The sequence below is a fragment of the Cylas formicarius genome, unplaced genomic scaffold, assembly GCF_029955315.1.
Source record: "Cylas formicarius isolate icCylForm1 unplaced genomic scaffold, icCylForm1.1 PGA_scaffold_7__23_contigs__length_41026272, whole genome shotgun sequence".
Classification (NCBI taxonomy): Eukaryota; Metazoa; Arthropoda; class Insecta; order Coleoptera; family Brentidae; genus Cylas; species Cylas formicarius.
The window spans coordinates 36,312,284-36,328,751 of NW_026844352.1; the positions used below are offsets into that span (position 1 = coordinate 36,312,284).

Below are 16,468 nucleotides of genomic sequence, written 5' to 3' on the forward strand. Positions count from 1 at the left end.
GCTATTTGTTTTACTAAAATAAGAACCATAGAATGGTTGGGCAGATCTTAAATTTATCCAGATATCTAGATATTGTCGACATGTCAATTTTTAAAAAATTGACATGTCGTTTGTCCTTGATTTTTGCATGACAAAGATAACGATGTTTTTTAACGGTTGTTCAAAAGCGACCGAAACATCGTGAAGTGGCCCGAGCAAACTGCAGGTTATTCCTAGCCCAGTAATATTCTCGGGAATCCTAAAGATGGTCGACAGTTGACAAAAACTTAGGCTAGTCAGATCGAAGTTTGGATTTTCCTTGGTCGGTTTGAAAGGTTGCCACCTAAACTATGTCATAAGCAAAAACAGGAAGAAAATTGCGACTTTTGAATGCGAATTTGGAAGATCTGTTACATATACCCTTGTTTTGTTTTCTGGACCTTTGTTTCTCGAATTATACATTATTATTCTAAATCAAAAATCCGAACTGAAAATAGTATGTCATTTGGAGAACCTGTATATCGTTATTAAAATGAATTTACATACAAATTGAAACAGCTTAAAAAGCCAAACACATGTATAAAGTTGATAAATTGGTTAAGGCTTTCGCGGCCCGTTGATAAGCTATTATCTTGATTCGGGTTTAAAGGCCGTCGTCGATTGGAATTACTTCCTAACGTTTCGCTAGCACGAGTGGCGAGCTTCTTCAGAGGTCCTTCCATCTCCGATGTTGGAGCCACTGGGCCACACAGTGTACAGAAAACCAACCCATACGGACAGATACCTACATGCTCTATCCAACCATCACCCAAGTCAAAAGTATGGGGTTATCAGAACCCTGACAGAACGAGCCCGAAGGATGTGCGAACCGGAGAACCTCCAGATGGAACTTGAACACCTGAAAACTGCGTTCGAGGCAAATGGCTACAGCAAGAGGGAGATCGAGAGATCAATGAACTCAAGATCATCAAGATCACGGGATACCGAACAACGACCCTCCACCTCCCACGCATATCTGTCGTATATTCCGAGTGTCACCGACAGGATTGGCAGAGTATTGAAAAGACACGACATCAAAACAATCTTTAAGCCTACAAAGAAGATCCAGCAGACCACTTTCAGCTGCAGGAGTCTACCGCATTCCGTGTTCATGCGGAAAGGTCTACATGGGAACTACCAAGAGATCAATGGGAACGAGACTTAAGGAGCATAAAGCAAGCTGCAGGCTAGGACATACAGAGATGTCTGCAGTAGCTGAACACGCACTGGGCAGCGGGGAACACAGGATACAATTTGAGAGCTGTAAGTTACTAGCATCGGTCAACGGCTATCACAACAGACTAGTCAGGGAAGCCATTGAGATACAAAAACACCCACACAATTTCAACCGAAAGGAGGAGACCCTTAGACTCAACCAAATCTGGAACCCGATCCTTAGGAACGCCCGAGCAGTACCGATCGATATCCCGAGACCAACCGAAGCGGAACAAGCCCCGCCCACCACCAATCGGCATAAATACAACCTGCGCAGGAGAAATCGTCAGTCTACGTCCAACATCGGAGATGGAAGGACCTCTGAAGAAGCTCGCCACTCTTGCAGGCGAAACGTTAGGAAGTAATTCCAATCGACGACGGCCTTTAAACCCGAATCAAGATAATAGCACATGTATAAAGTGTTTTTTTTTAAATACTGTCGGAAATACTGATAATAAAATAAAGAATTGCACAACAAAAATAATGTGAACCTATCCTGGTAGAGTAGAGTAGAGCAAAAATAAATTTAAATTCTATTTGTTTAAAATGCCATTTAAAATTTTAAAGTACCAAGCTAAACGTGTATTTACGGTTCTTGCTTCATAAACAACCAAATAAACGTAATTTAAAAAGACATTATTTTATAAGAATTTGCATTTCCATCTGTGCATCTGCCTTGGGGGATAATAAAACCTGTGGTAGTGTGTAATAGTGTAGTTAGCGGCTCAATCGAATAATAATGTGAGCCTCAATGTACCTTAATAATTACGCAAATTAAAAACTTTTGCGACAACGCAAATAAAATGCATAATTTTGGCACTTTTTACTAAACATGGAACATGATCTAAATATTGGAATAAATAATTATTTCTATTTCAATTTTACAAGTATGGACGTCTGAAAGCAGTTTTATTTTTTTTCTATCCTGTTTTGAGTGTACAGTTGAATCGGATTACTCAAAAGCTCAAAAAGTATTACACTTGGGTCCCATGCACTTTGCATTATTTTTATATGATACAGCAACTTGTTTTCTGAACTCCGACAATGTTGTTAATTTGCCTTTAGATATAGTAAAATAGAAAAAAATTTAACACGTAAAACTTTCAACCTCATTATAGATAAAAAAAAAAGGACTGCTTAATGTAGTAGACAAGATGCGACACTCTTGATTCTAATGGTACAAAAATATGTAACGATGCCATCTATAACCTGCAGAAACACAACAAACAGCAAAGATGTATTTATAACTTTAAATTGTCAAATATCGTTACCAAAGCAGCTGATTGATAATTATTACTTTACCACTGCTACAATACATCGTAATCAAAACTAATTACAGCTATTAATCTTATATTGGAATGTAAAAGATTGATAAATTTCTTGGATAATTTAAAGAACTCAATTTTATTTATTTATTTAGCGTATGGCGCTTTATACACTCTATACAATATAAATGGACACATATTTCTAGATACGAAAATATACATATACACAATCATAACACAGCAAGTCTACTACGTTAATACACAATATAGACATAAAAATAGAACAAATAGAACAAATAATTTCAGAGAGCGACGTCCAGTCCATTCAGCCATTGGATAGCCGCTTTAGAGAGTCCAACAAAGTCTGAGAGGGGGCCGGGGTATGCGCGATTGGGACACTCGGTCGAGATATGGCGGATCGTCTGAATACCATCTTGGCAGTCACATTGAGGAGACTGCTTTATTCCCCATTTGAAAAGTGAATCACCGCAGCGTCCGTGGCCCGTGCGAACTCTATTTAGTTTCGACCAAGTGTTACGGGGCAAATCGAAGCCACTTGGTGGCTTGTTCACATTAAGAACCTGGTGCCATTCAGGGGGCGCGGCCTGGAGCCACCTTTGTTGCCAGCTTTCTTTAACATTGAAATGTGAGTTTGCAAGATCGATAGCCGTGGCAATAGGCAAGTGCCTCGATTTCAGGCATTGTCTCCCAGCTGGGAAGTCTTAATTTATGGGAAGATCCGGATTGCTTATTATTTTGTTGCATTCTCGGAGCAGGGCACGGGAGCGGCGAAGGTCCGGTGGCTCGATATGGCTTAGGGCGGGTAGCCAGTACAACGGTGTTGATTTTATGGTGCCCGAAAGGGTGCGCATTGAGTTGTTTAGTTGTACATCCACTAGTTTGGTGTGGCTGCTGTTGATCCATACGGGCGCGCAGTACTCTGCTACAGAGTAGACGAGGCTGAGGGCTGAAGGAGAACTCAATCGTATTTGCTCATACCAATGCTTTCCATAATTTAATAGCATCCGTTTCGGAAATTCTAAAAAAAAATGGTCGATTATTTAAAATTAATGTATGACATAAACGAATTACTAAAATTTAATAATACGTTATGTTATTACTAATTTTTGGGGAACTCGAGAGAAACACTAGCTTTTTTATACCGAAACTTTTTGAGCGGCAATAATAATTATTATTGACCAATTATGTTATCGGTTATCACGATACACCTGTAGAGGTATCACATGCAGCTTTCGTGAGTGTCATCGAATTTGGAGAAATGATGCAACCGCGACAAATAAAATTTACGACTTAATAAAGTTAATATCGCGTTAATATTTTTTTTTTCGATTGTACTTTCGCCGGTCGCGAAATTTTGCCATGGACGCAAAAATAAACCTTGAAAATAGAAGTGTTTTCCATTTGTCTTGATGGATAGACGACGTACGCGAAAGATAGCAGAGTGAAACGTGTTTATTATTTCGCAGATTAGGAACATTTTCACTTTAAAACGTCGCAAATTTATTATAAGTGGGTGATATATTTACCCGCCCAAGTTAATGGGTTTGTGGTCTTTTTTATTTGAGAGCGCAATTTTCAAAACTAAAGGAACGGCAACAAAGTATATAAATGTCGTTAGTCAGATATGAGACCTTCTATTTCCTTCTTAAGATTAGCTCGCAAACCCAAAATTTGGTAAATGTATCTTAGCCTATGAGAAGCCCATTCATATAGATCATTCAGCAGTTTGTTGTAGTTCGGTTGCAAATCTGTTATCACAGATTTCAGTTTTCCGAAAAATAGACGTGCCATAAATTCTGGTTATGATAGCACAAAGTCAAACTTGAAATGAAGGGATTCCAATTCCAATGTGGTCAATGTTAACGTATAGTCGCCATGCTGCAGCTCTTCTATGTTTCAAGCTAGCAAATGGTGTGTTCGATTGTCCAAAATTGTCGGCTTTAGTTAGTCGGAATGTGCCTACCAGAGAGTTACGCTAACACTCAAGTTTTCACAGGACTACATATCGAGGGAATAGGCAGAATCGATGATAAATAATTTAGATATTGAAGATAGTTAAGTCAAGTAAAAAAGTACTTAGCCTCAGCGTACTTATCTCATTATAGTCCATTCATAATCTTTCCTAATGTATACTTCGTGTGTGGATTAATAAATAAAAAATGATTAAAATAAAAGCCAATAACCAAAAAGATGTGTCGAACAATATGTGCATTGTTTGAGTGGCGAATGCGCTAGGACAAATTGTGCTAAAATACTTGGATGAAATAATTAATAATATATAATTATTAATAGTATAATAAAGAATTAATAATATATGGAGTGTAGTTACATAGTTTTTTTGAGGGTGATGTGAAGTGTGGAATTTAGCAGTGTTCAGTTTACCGTCTGATACTATTAAATAAAACCATTTGAAGGACAACAACAGAACTATAGAATCTGGTTGAGCCTTAATATTTATACTTCACAGTCGTATTGGTCAAGCTAAATTAAACATATTCTGAATAAAGCTAAATTAAACATATTCTGAATAAAGTCGATTTAAATTGAAGAAGAGTGCAGTAAAATTATTTTATTTTAATGTACACTAAAAACACCGTAGGTATATTTTAAACAGGACAAATTCACTTATTTTATCAGATGTAATAAGAGTTCCTTTCGAGTTCCTTTCTCCTCCACCCTTCAATTATTATATTGCTGTTATATAGACTACGTATTGGTGTCTTTCGGATTACGTTAAAGAGGTTTATCTCCAGATCCTTAATTATATTTAGCGACACTCCCACCAATTTTACTGGATCGAATAATGATCTAAGAGAACGCTACTTCTTTTTCAGAAAAAAAAGGCAATTGGGTAACAACCAATTTTAGATTTCTTATCCCAAAATGAGACAAAATATCAAATTATCCCCCATTAGCCATATCATGATTGCAGTTGTGAATTGTGAATAAATGTGAATTAACTATCATTTTACCCAGGCCCAATATTTTTTCTGGAAGCCGTGAAGCAGAGAATATCTCATCGAATACAAAACCGACTCAGGTGGTTTAAAGAAAGGAATCCACTCAATATCGATGATTTAATCCTAGTTAGGAATGAAGATACTTCGCCTATTCAACTGCCTTTAGCCAGGATTGTAAAAGTCATGTCTGGGTATGATGAAAAAACTCGAGTATTGCGTCTGCTATCTTCAAGTGGTTCCTTTATGAGACCAATCGCAAAATTCGTTCCCGTTTCAAATTAAAATATGTTTCTTCTCTTGAACTTGAACAGAATAGAAGCGATACAGCAATAATTTATTTCTTTTTTTCCGCGGCTCGAAAAATAGGACAAATTCAATGATATCGGTAATATTATAAGAGTTACTCGACTACCTCGTACCCCATAAATTAATTTTGAACAGCACTATTGGCATTTTTGTACAAATCTCTTATCTATTGAGTCCAAGACGTGGGTCCAGTATTTTAACATATTTACTTTTTTATTTTATCATTTATTTATGCCAGCGAAATAAACTTTAAATCTTAAAAGGTACTGAAATTCAAATTCGAGCACCTCACAAAATTATCACCAATTTGAATAATTATTCGTACTCCATACGATTGACCCAAAAATGCGGTTCCCGCTAGGAATGAAAAAACGTGCGAGGCGCGTGCCCGAAATTGGATGACTTCGATAACAACGGATTAATCCAAATCCGCCGATTTATTGGGCTCTAAACCCTAAAATCGGCAAACAAGCATATAAAAGCGGTCCAATTGCCATGAGCGAGTCAAGTATCCGGCGTTATGGGGGTGATCATACTTGCTACGACCATTTTGAGCATCTTGTGCGACAGTCTCGCCGAAGCGAGAAGTGTTGAATATGATGGTACCCTCGTAATGGTTCATACGGTGAGTTTATGACCAACTACCAATATAACGTACGTCGACGTCTGCTGCAGAGCTGAAACCAAATTCACTAATCCTATTTTTGATCAGCTTTTCAGGCACGGCGATCGGACCCCTGACGACGGCGGATACGAAAGTAACCCTTATAACGACGAACAGTTCTACGAACCGTTGGGCTGGGGACAATTGACCAACGTAATGATTCCAAAACTTTAATGCTACGCTCTTGCTCATAGTCATTCTAGGAAGGCAGACGGCGGGAATACCGTATCGGTACTACCTTGCGGCAACGGTACAACGACTTTCTCGGGGACGTCTACGACGTCGATCTGTTGGATGCGCGATCTACCAACTACAACAGAACGAAAATGTCTGTAGAGTTGATGTTGGCCGGTCTGTTTCCGCCCAAAGACGACCAAATCTGGTTACCCTGGCTGCTATGGCAACCTATCCCTTACAATTATTTAACTTTCGACAAAGTAAGTTCGTTCTGGTGTTGTATTATCGCCAGCTAATGTTATTTTGCAGGAACTCTTCTCTTGGACCTGCAGCAACTATAATGCAATCTACAACGAGTTATTAGCAAGCGATGAGATCCAGGAACTGTTCACGCCTTATCAATCCATCTTTTCCTATATCAGCAATTATACCGGGCTTAATGTGACCAAACCCGATGACATTTTCGGTTTATACTGGTCGTTGAGAACACAAGTAATAATCCTATTTGAATCACGAACGTGATAATTTAAATGTTCAATTACTTCACAGCAAGAATATGGGTACCCATTAGAGGACTGGACCAAGGAGGTCTACCCGGAAGTTTTTGAGAAGATTGCCAAAGACGTATACTATTTGAGAAGCAACACTACAGCCCTCAAAAAAATTTCAGGAGGTAAAACCGCTTATCGTGAAACAACACTAGAGTAAACTACAAACGTATAGGATTTTTGCTGAGGAAAATACTGGAAGACTCTCGAAGGAAAATAGACGGAACGTTGACTCCGCCTTCGAGGAAGTTATTCATCTATTCCGCCCACGAGATGAACGTCGCTACTTTCCTTGGCACTTTAGGAATCTACCCGGGCGACATCCCCGAATACGGCTCTCACGTGCTAGTAGAGCTGCACAAAATTAACGGCCAGTTTGGCTTTAAGGTGAGCACTGGTGACGCTGTTGTACTCCGCGGAAACAACATTGGGTATGTCTCTTTAGTTCTACTACCAAAACTGGCAACAAAGCGATCCCCAGTTGATGATCATCCCTGGCTGCGAATCCTTTTGCAAGATGGAACTTTTCGAGGAACTCATCGCGGAACTGATTCCTTCCGATGAGGACTGTGAGACTGCGTAGTTTGGTCAAAAAATAGATATGGAATAAACGAAACTTTTTTAAAATTTCTGTTTCAATTTTCCTGAGACTACCACTAACAGTAAATTGCAGCAAAAAAAAGTCTGTCGTGCGGTAAAAGTAACACGGAAAACTAAAACGCTTACTAATGATATTGCAAATAAATGTATAAAATTCCCAGAATTCCAGATCGATCAAAAACTTATATGGCAGCTCCGTGTGGAATATGTTTCACAAAAAATGCATCTTTATGCAAAATTCCAACTCAAATATACTTGTAGTGGCTCCATTTATATGTCCCATAGTTTATATGGTCCTTTATGATGATTTTGATATCAGGCATACACAGTCGCCACAACGGAGCAGCTACCATAATTTATAATAATAAAATATGAATTTCATTTAACATTACACCTGTCTCAAAATGGATTCTATAACATCTTTTTTAGCTTTTGTGCCTCTTGTGTACCTATGTTGTGTGCTTGTACTACTGTGATACATTCTTGGATTATTGATATTAGTTGTAAGTTGTAACATATGTTACTGTGATATATGTTATTATTTTTAGTTATTAAGTTAAGTATGCTTCTATTCTATTCTCTTTATTACTTCAAGTTGAAAATAATCTATTATGCAGCGAGTTTGACAAACGTCATAAAAGCTATCATAAAAAAGACGTCGCGTCACGTTCTGATTACTCCGATATTGATTATTATTAGTAATATATGATGCCTAAATATGCAATGATTCAAATTCAATTAAAAGTTCTACAGTTCTAACTTCCCCAAGGCTACTCAGTTACTTACTTACATAAAATGCTTACTAAAAGGTCTATTAAAAGGCTAATTACCATGTCAGCGACATAGTGGGGTTTACTGAGATCACTGCGATAAGCACTCCACTGGAGGTGAGTGCGTAGATGACAGAATTGCCTAGGCAAAATTTTAATTTAAATCCAAAACACAAACCAAAAAAACACTTTATTAAACCCATACATAGATACATTGTATACATAGATATTTCTTTTTTGCCTTTTTTGTGTTTGGAGTTCCATGGGTATTTTTTTTTTGCTAAACCAGTAATGGCAGAAAAATGAAACTGTTTTATAACTTAACAAGTTTGATTAACGAACGAGTGTTTGGAGAAGTTTGTTGTTTGTTGAATGTTTCTTCTCGACTTCTTGTTCCACCCTTAACAACGGAGACACATGCCGTTGCTAGCCGCTAATGGAAATGGTGTCGATGTTACGGAATCAGTTCTTTTCTTCTGGATTCATTTTTTTTATGGAATAAGGATTTCCTTTTGAGATAGGGCTAAATGAAAACACACCTTCTTAAGTGCTTCCATACGATTAAGAGAATAAGTTTTTAATTAAAGTCATGCATAGCAGTATAGAACTCGCAGGTTACTAGTCTCTGAAGTAAGAAAACTTTGAAAACTTGAATATGTATTATTCCAATTTCCGGCTTCTCCGACGCAAGGTTTTGACATCTGTTGACTGGTTCAATGTCAATTATTATTTTGGTAATTTAAGCCTTTTCAGAAACTTCAATTCTTAATTGTTAATTGCAATAAAATATTGCCAACTCGAACAGATTCATTTATTATTATCAATAACTAAGCAGTTTCACAGTCATCGTCGGAAGGAACCAGTTCCGCGACAAGTTCCTCGAACAGTTCCATCTTACAAAAGGATTCGCAGCCAGGGATGATCATCAACTGGGGATCGCTTTGCTGCCAGTTTTGGTAGTAGAACTAATGAGACAAACGCAATGTTGTGACCGTAAAGTATAACAGCGTCACAAGTGCTCACCTTAAAGCCAAACTGGCCGTTAATTTTGTGCAGCTCTACTAGCACGTGAGAGCCGTATTCGGGGATGTCGCCCGGGTAGATTCCTAAAGTGCCAAGGAAAGTAGCGACGTTCATCTCGTGGGCGGAATAGATGAATAACTTCCTCGACGGGGGAATCAACGTTCCATCGATTTTCCCTCTAGAGTCCTCCAATATTTTTCTCAGCAAAAATCCTATATGCATACGCTTGAATTTATTCTAGTGTTGTTTGGTGGTATACGGTTTTACCTCCGGCAATTTTTCTGAGAGCGGTAGTGTTGGTTGCTAAATAGTATACGTCTTTGACAATCGTCTCAAAAGCTTCCGGGAAAACTTCTTTGGTCCAATCTTCTAACGGGTAACCATATTCTTGCTGTGAAATTGTTTAATATTAACACATTCATGGTGGGAAAAAAAATATCACCTGTGTTTTTAGTACCCAGTATAAACCAAAAATGTCATTTGGTGTAGTCACATTTAGCCCGGTATAATTGCTGACGTACGAAAAGATGGACTGATAGGGAGTAAAAAGTTTTTGTATCTCATCGCTGGCCAACAACTCTTTGCGGAGTGTTTCATAATTACGACATAACCAAACAGATTGGAGTTCCTAAAGCAATAAATTAACGGTCGGCGATCCAAGACCAGAACGAGTTTACCCTGTCCAACGTTAAATAATTGTATGGGATCGGTTGCCATTGAAGCCAGGGTAACCAGATTTGGTCGTCTTTAGGGGGAAACAGACCGGCCAACATCAGCTCCACTGACATTTTCGTTCTGTTTACGTTGGTGGTTCGTGCATCCAACAGAGTCACGTCGTAGACATCGCCAAGGAAGTCGTTGTACCTCTGCCGCAAGGTGGTACCGATGCGGTATTCTCTCCTTTTGCCTTCCTAAAATGACTATGAGTAAAAGAGTGAAGTTAGAGTAAAGGTGTGTTTACGTTGGTCAGTTGTCCCCAGCCCAACGGTTCGTAGAACTGTTCGTCGTTATAAGGATTACTTTCGTATCCGCCGTCGTCAGGGGTGCGATCGCCGTGCCTGAAAAGCTGATTAAAAACAGGTATATTTTACCTCTGGGGTAGACGTAGTCGTTTGGTATAATGGTAGCTAGCTCACCGTATGAACCATTACGAGGGTACCATCGTACTCGACACTTCTCGCGTTGGCGAGACTGTCGGACATGATGGCCAAAATGGCCGCAGCAAGCGTTATCGCCCTCATGACTTCGGATACCTGACTTGCTCGTCGCAATTGGATCGTTTTTATACCTTTGTTTGCCGATTTAAGATTTTAGGGACCAATAAATCGAGAGATTTAGAGTAATCCGCGGTTATCAAAATCATTGGTTATTGGCGCGCGCGCGTCGTAGATTGTTTTCTTCGTTGATGTTTTTTAGAGTACCCTTTTGAAAAGGGGCCGAATTTCCGGGGCAATTGTATGGAAAAAATATATTTATTCAAATTGGCGATAATTTCTCTTTGCGTGCAAAGAATTTATTTAGATAGCAACTAACAAATTAAACGAGAGGCATTTTTACCGGCGGCATTTTACGGCTAGTTAAGAGATGGAAAAATTGGAGTCGAAACAATTATTTCGTGGTAAATTCGACTATTCGCTTCAAAAATTTCGACTATAAGCATAGCATGTAACCGTGGTGATGTTATTGTGCTGGCTTCATTCTTGAAGACCCTTTGTAAAAAGGGTGTTCCCTAATTTCTAAGATAAATAAAATATTAAAAAATTAGCGTTAGTTTGGTTAATAAACGTGTATCGACCGGAGGTCCCAAAACATTGTTTTTTTTTAATTATTATTTCTAAAGCAGTTTAAGACTCTCGAATAAAATATTTGATTCCGTCATAAAAGTTATAAATATCAACACTATTTTTACTTTCTAGTTGTTTTTTCTTCTTCAAACAGCTCCAAAAACAGTAGTTTTTCATTTATAAGTATCATTTTTGAGCAAAAAATTAAAGAAACTGGTTAAAAAAAGTTTTGGGCGCTAAATTGTGCTATTTGTGGTCTAAATTTGATCTGTTAAACCGTTTCAGATATCTGTTTATTGTTTTTTAATGTTCTATTTACATTATAATTTAGCCGGACACTTTTTTAAAAACCTCTCTTACACTGTAAAGCTCTTACTCTAAATATTAAAAAATGTGATAAAGCTCTGCAAATTTATAAACATCAATTTAAGGTTACTATGCATATAAAAAAATTCTTTAATTGCTTATTTCTTCTTCTTTTACAGTCCATAGCATTAATTTTAAATGTTGAAAATATAAATGTAAATATATGTAAAGTAATTAGAAAACCATATTTTTTATTCGAAAGAAAAACTTTCTTAATAACTAACATTGGACAGAATTATCTGAATTAAGTCTGCCCAAGTCCACATTTAATATTTTTTAACCCTCCCTGTATTGTATTTGTCTTGTAAACTGTTAATGATACATTGCTGCAATAAAGGAAAACTACGTACAAAAAACTGTAAGAAATGCCCTTTGCGACTTGTTAAATTTTATCTACATGACGTCGCTTTTAACGTAAAAGTAAAATATAACATTGAAATCGCGTTCTAAAAAAATAAGTGGCCAATCTGTTTTTAGAGTTATTTTTAACCCCGGAGCATCTCAAGCGAAGGACTCCGATTTTTCAAAAAACTATATTAATTTACAACCCGAGCGGCATCGATATTTTTATCAAGTGCTCGATAGGCGCGTGTCTCCATCGATAATACAGATCATTTTGGATTAATCCAAATCCCCGGTTTATGGAACCTTAATGCCAAATCCGCGAACATAATGATATAAAAAGCGAGCCGACCACCGCCTAATCAGGCATTCGGTGTCATGAGAGCTATAGTACTAGCTGCGGCCATCTTGTCCTCATTGTCTGACGGAAGTGTTGGATCGACGTACGATGGCACCCTCGTATTGGTCCACACGGTGAGTCACTTCATTTCACCCATTTAGGGAATAGCTCGTCTCTCCAGATTTTCAGACATGGTAATCGAACACCAACGAATGGCGGATACGACAAAAATCCTTACAACAACGAATTGTTCTACGCGCCAATGGGTTGGGGACAATTGACCAACGTAACCAGCTTTGGTATGCCAGCCTTGGTGCGAATTTCCGAAATAATTGGTTTTTAGGAGGGCAAACGTACCGAGTATCGCATAGGTACCACTCTGAGGCAACGGTACAATGACTTCTTGGGTGATGTCTACAGCGTCAACATCCTGGACGCACGTTCCACCGACTACAACCGAACCAAAATGTCTGCGAACCTGATGTTGTCCGGCTTGTTTCCGCCTCGAGATGACCAAGTGTGGCTGCCGTGGCTGAACTGGCAACCCATTCCCTACAATTATTTCGCCGCAGACAAGGCAAGTCTTTTAGTAAAAAGATATAGTATATTGCAAGCAAATTGAAGAAATTCAGTTTCAATTGGTCTTTTCACTGTTAAAATCCCTAACCATTAAGTGTCCATTCATTCTAAATTTTGAAAGCATTTTCGGCATGGAACCTTCCTAACCTGCAACAAAACATTAGACTGGAGTCCTGGACGCGAGTTTTTAACCATTCAAAATTAGCTACCAGTCTGGATCCAGAACAGAACAAATTTATAAACAAAAATTGTTTTTGATGTATAACAAGTATACCATTGGTTACTCTAAATATTGTGTCTTTGATATGTAACAAGTATCCAAAACCTAAGCTAATTATTTTTAAAATTAGTAAAGCTAATTATAAAACAAAAAACATCTTTGACATCTAGGAAACAAAGCGTTTTTGAACCCATGTATATATGAACAATTTTTCTTATTTCAAGCTGATGAACATGATCCTAACTTGGGGCGGTATTTGTATTAGAATGTTGTGTTTCTATAACATTATGGCGCTTTTTATACAAAAACAAACATTTAAAAATAAAAGTTGACCTCGCATATCAAACTAGCCATCATTTGCTGCAAGCTTAGGTCCAAAGCTTAATTTGCCAAAAAGTGTTAGCTAGCTTATATTGTAGGTAAAATATTCAGTTTTAGTAGAACACTTTTTATTTTTATTCCTATCTAATGAAGTTCTGTTTGTATGGAAATGGATAAAAATAAGTATAGTTGTGGTACGGTTCCAGTTTTCGAATAGTGGAACCAATATATACAATTTTGATGTGCCGTAACGGTTTCAACAGGAACTGGGATCCACGTGGACTTGTAGCAACTACGAAAAACTGTACGAAGAACTTCTGGCTTCCGACAAAGTCCAAGAGCTGTTATCCCAATTCGAACCCACCTACTCGTACGTGAGCACCTACACCGGGTTGAACATAACGGGGCCTGACGGCATCTTTAATTTGTACTTTGCGCTCACCACTCAGGTAACGCAACCACTTATGCCTACCAACTTTACACCCATACGAACCTGTAGCTAGAATACGGTTACCCGTTGGAGGAGTGGACCAAGCAAGTGTATCCGGATGAAATGGAAAAAATTTCCAAGAACGTTTACTACCTGCAAACCAACACCACCGAATTGAAGAAGATTGCCGGAGGTAATACCGGAATTAAATTTTAACCATGCATCCATTATTTGTACGCCTGTTTAGGGTTTATGTTGAGGAAAATCCTAGAGGACTCAAAAAGGAAAATCGACGGTACGTTGACACCGTCTTCGAGGAAGATGTTCGTCTACTCCGGCCACGAAAGGAACGTCGCTAACATACTGACCACTTTGGGAGTTTACCAGGACGACATCCCATCCTACGGGTCCCACGTGCTTGTTGAACTGCACAAAATTAGCGGCCAATACGGGTTTAAGATCTACTATCAAAATTGGAGATACAGTAACCCAAAATTGTTGACCATTCCTGGATGCGGATCGTTCTGCAAGCTGGAGGAGTTCGAGGAACTTTTCGCGGAAATCATTCCTTCCGATGACGATTGCCAAACGGCGTAGATGCATTTCACTGCTTGATTAATTAATAAACCGATTTTAAAATTTTTCGGATTTTTATATTCAAATACAATCAAACATTAATATTATAATAACGTACAGTTAGTACTGAAGAAGAGAATTTTTGTCACAACAAAAACACATCTATAATCCTAACGAGATACATTAGTTACCGGCTTAGAAAATTTTACTGAGCGTTAATTTTAAGAAAACCTCCTTCACCATAAATTAAAAAAACATACTTTTTTCAGGATTAGTGATTGGTAATTTTACAAGTTTCAACTATTTAGAAAATAGAATTTTTACGAATTACTCTAAATAGTAAAATCAGAAGTGAGTGGGACTGACTGACAATATTAGATAAAAATTTACTAACCACAACACATGAACATCACTATGCTGTGTTTCCTGAATATTGCGTGGATAAAAAAAGAGCACAAAAAATGAAATACTCTTGTATTAGCTTTTTTGTGGTATACGACGTCGCTGGTGTGATATGTTTCAGAGAAATGTTTTATATTCAGGATCATTTTACTACAAAAAAATGAAATAAGTCCCCTAAAATCTTTATATATAATTCAAGTTTCGAGACCAGGTTCGTAATCATAAATAAACATTTTACAATAGCGAATTTTCTTAACAAACATAAAAAGCAGCAATTAATAAAAAGTGTTTCTTACCCGTCTTCTTCTTTTATAAATCAATATAATTTTTTTTTAATTTTGACCACTTAGTTTCAGCAGTCGAAAAGTCTTTAACAATAAGCGTTCACATTTTTTTTTCCGAGGGGTAACGCTGGGGATCTTACATCAGCCAAACACCAGTGGTAGCGTGCTGACTGTCCCACATAATGGGAAGACCCCGACGGGGATGCGCACCCGTCCAAGTGGAGTCCGTGCCTCAGTCACTCGTATTAGGGCCCTACGTCGGGTTCTTTCCATGAGTATGTAGTTCCTTTTTACTTCTAGAGCTTCTGCACATGTAGGTGCTCCATACAATAGGACTGAATAGGACCACCACCACACAGTGCCCTTCTTTTCCCACTAGAGGGACCCCCTATATTTGGCATAAGTCGTGCTAATTTACCAAGTCTGTCCTCAGCCTTTGCAGTAACCCTCCTCACATATTCCCCAAAATTTCCATGCTTATCGAAAAAGACTCCCAGGTATTTGATACTCTCCTTTGATGTTATATCTAGCCCTTGTATTTAAAATTTCATGCCCTCGCCTTTTCTTTTCTGTATGATAATCAGAGCTTCAGTTTTTTCTGGCGCTAGCTTCAGCTTGTTTGCATTCATCCACTTATTTATCTTTTGCAAGTTTTCATTGGTATTGTATATAAGAATGTTCTTTTCTTCTGCCGATGCCAGTAGTGCTATATCATATGCAAAACCAACTATCTTTTCTCGTCCCTGTACTTTAATTTTAAAAACGTCATTGTACGAGATATTCCAAAGTGTCGGTCCTAGTACGGATCCCTGCGGAACTCCGAATTTAATTTCAAATATTTCCCGCTTTGCTAACTGTATATATAGGTCCTTGAGATATTCCGCAATGATATACTTTTCCTTAGTTTTTGCAGTATTAAATTCTAATTAGCAGAGTTAAAAGCGTTGCGAACGTCTAGTGTCCTTGATATCTTGTATTGCATGTATTGTCGATCGTCCCGTTGCAAACCCATATTGGCGTTTCGCTATTCCTCCTTTTTCCGCAATTTCTTCATATGCTTTACTAAGTGTTCTAAGCAAACAAAGTGGCCTGAAGGCACTTGGATTTCCGAATTTTCATCGTTTTTGTATTAATATAACTTTCGCTACTTTCCATTCCTTGGCAATTATTATTATTATTATTATTATTATTATTATTATTATTATTATTATTATTATTATTATTATTATTATTATTATTATTATTATTATTATTATT

At 37.8% G+C, this 16,468-nt stretch overlaps 3 protein-coding genes across 3 annotated transcripts; 2 read left to right on the forward strand and 1 right to left on the reverse strand.

Annotated features, from left to right (window-relative positions):
* The first annotated feature begins 5,510 nt into the window (after positions 1 to 5,510).
* On the forward strand, positions 5,511 to 7,911 carry LOC132704968 (venom acid phosphatase Acph-1-like). Its single transcript, XM_060675332.1, has 7 exons — positions 5,511 to 6,410; positions 6,498 to 6,602; positions 6,653 to 6,886; positions 6,936 to 7,118; positions 7,176 to 7,299; positions 7,350 to 7,561; positions 7,620 to 7,911. Exons 1-7 carry the CDS (start codon positions 6,306 to 6,308, stop codon positions 7,755 to 7,757), a joined length of 1,101 nt encoding a protein of 366 aa, XP_060531315.1. The 5' UTR covers positions 5,511 to 6,305; the 3' UTR covers positions 7,758 to 7,911.
* Positions 7,912 to 8,967: 1,056 nt separating this feature from the next.
* Positions 8,968 to 10,824, reverse strand: LOC132704675 (venom acid phosphatase Acph-1-like). Its single transcript, XM_060674841.1, has 7 exons — positions 10,704 to 10,824; positions 10,529 to 10,633; positions 10,245 to 10,478; positions 10,010 to 10,195; positions 9,835 to 9,958; positions 9,568 to 9,779; positions 8,968 to 9,509 (listed from the first exon to the last, which is right to left on the reverse strand). Exons 1-7 carry the CDS (start codon positions 10,806 to 10,808, stop codon positions 9,372 to 9,374), a joined length of 1,104 nt encoding a protein of 367 aa, XP_060530824.1. The 5' UTR covers positions 10,809 to 10,824; the 3' UTR covers positions 8,968 to 9,371.
* Positions 10,825 to 12,402: 1,578 nt separating this feature from the next.
* On the forward strand, positions 12,403 to 14,575 carry LOC132704677 (venom acid phosphatase Acph-1-like). Its single transcript, XM_060674842.1, has 6 exons — positions 12,403 to 12,533; positions 12,581 to 12,685; positions 12,743 to 12,976; positions 13,783 to 13,968; positions 14,019 to 14,142; positions 14,197 to 14,575. The coding sequence occupies exons 1-6, from the start codon at positions 12,438 to 12,440 to the stop codon at positions 14,544 to 14,546; spliced, it is 1,095 nt and encodes a 364-aa protein (XP_060530825.1). The 5' UTR covers positions 12,403 to 12,437; the 3' UTR covers positions 14,547 to 14,575.
* Positions 14,576 to 16,468: the final 1,893 nt, after the last annotated feature.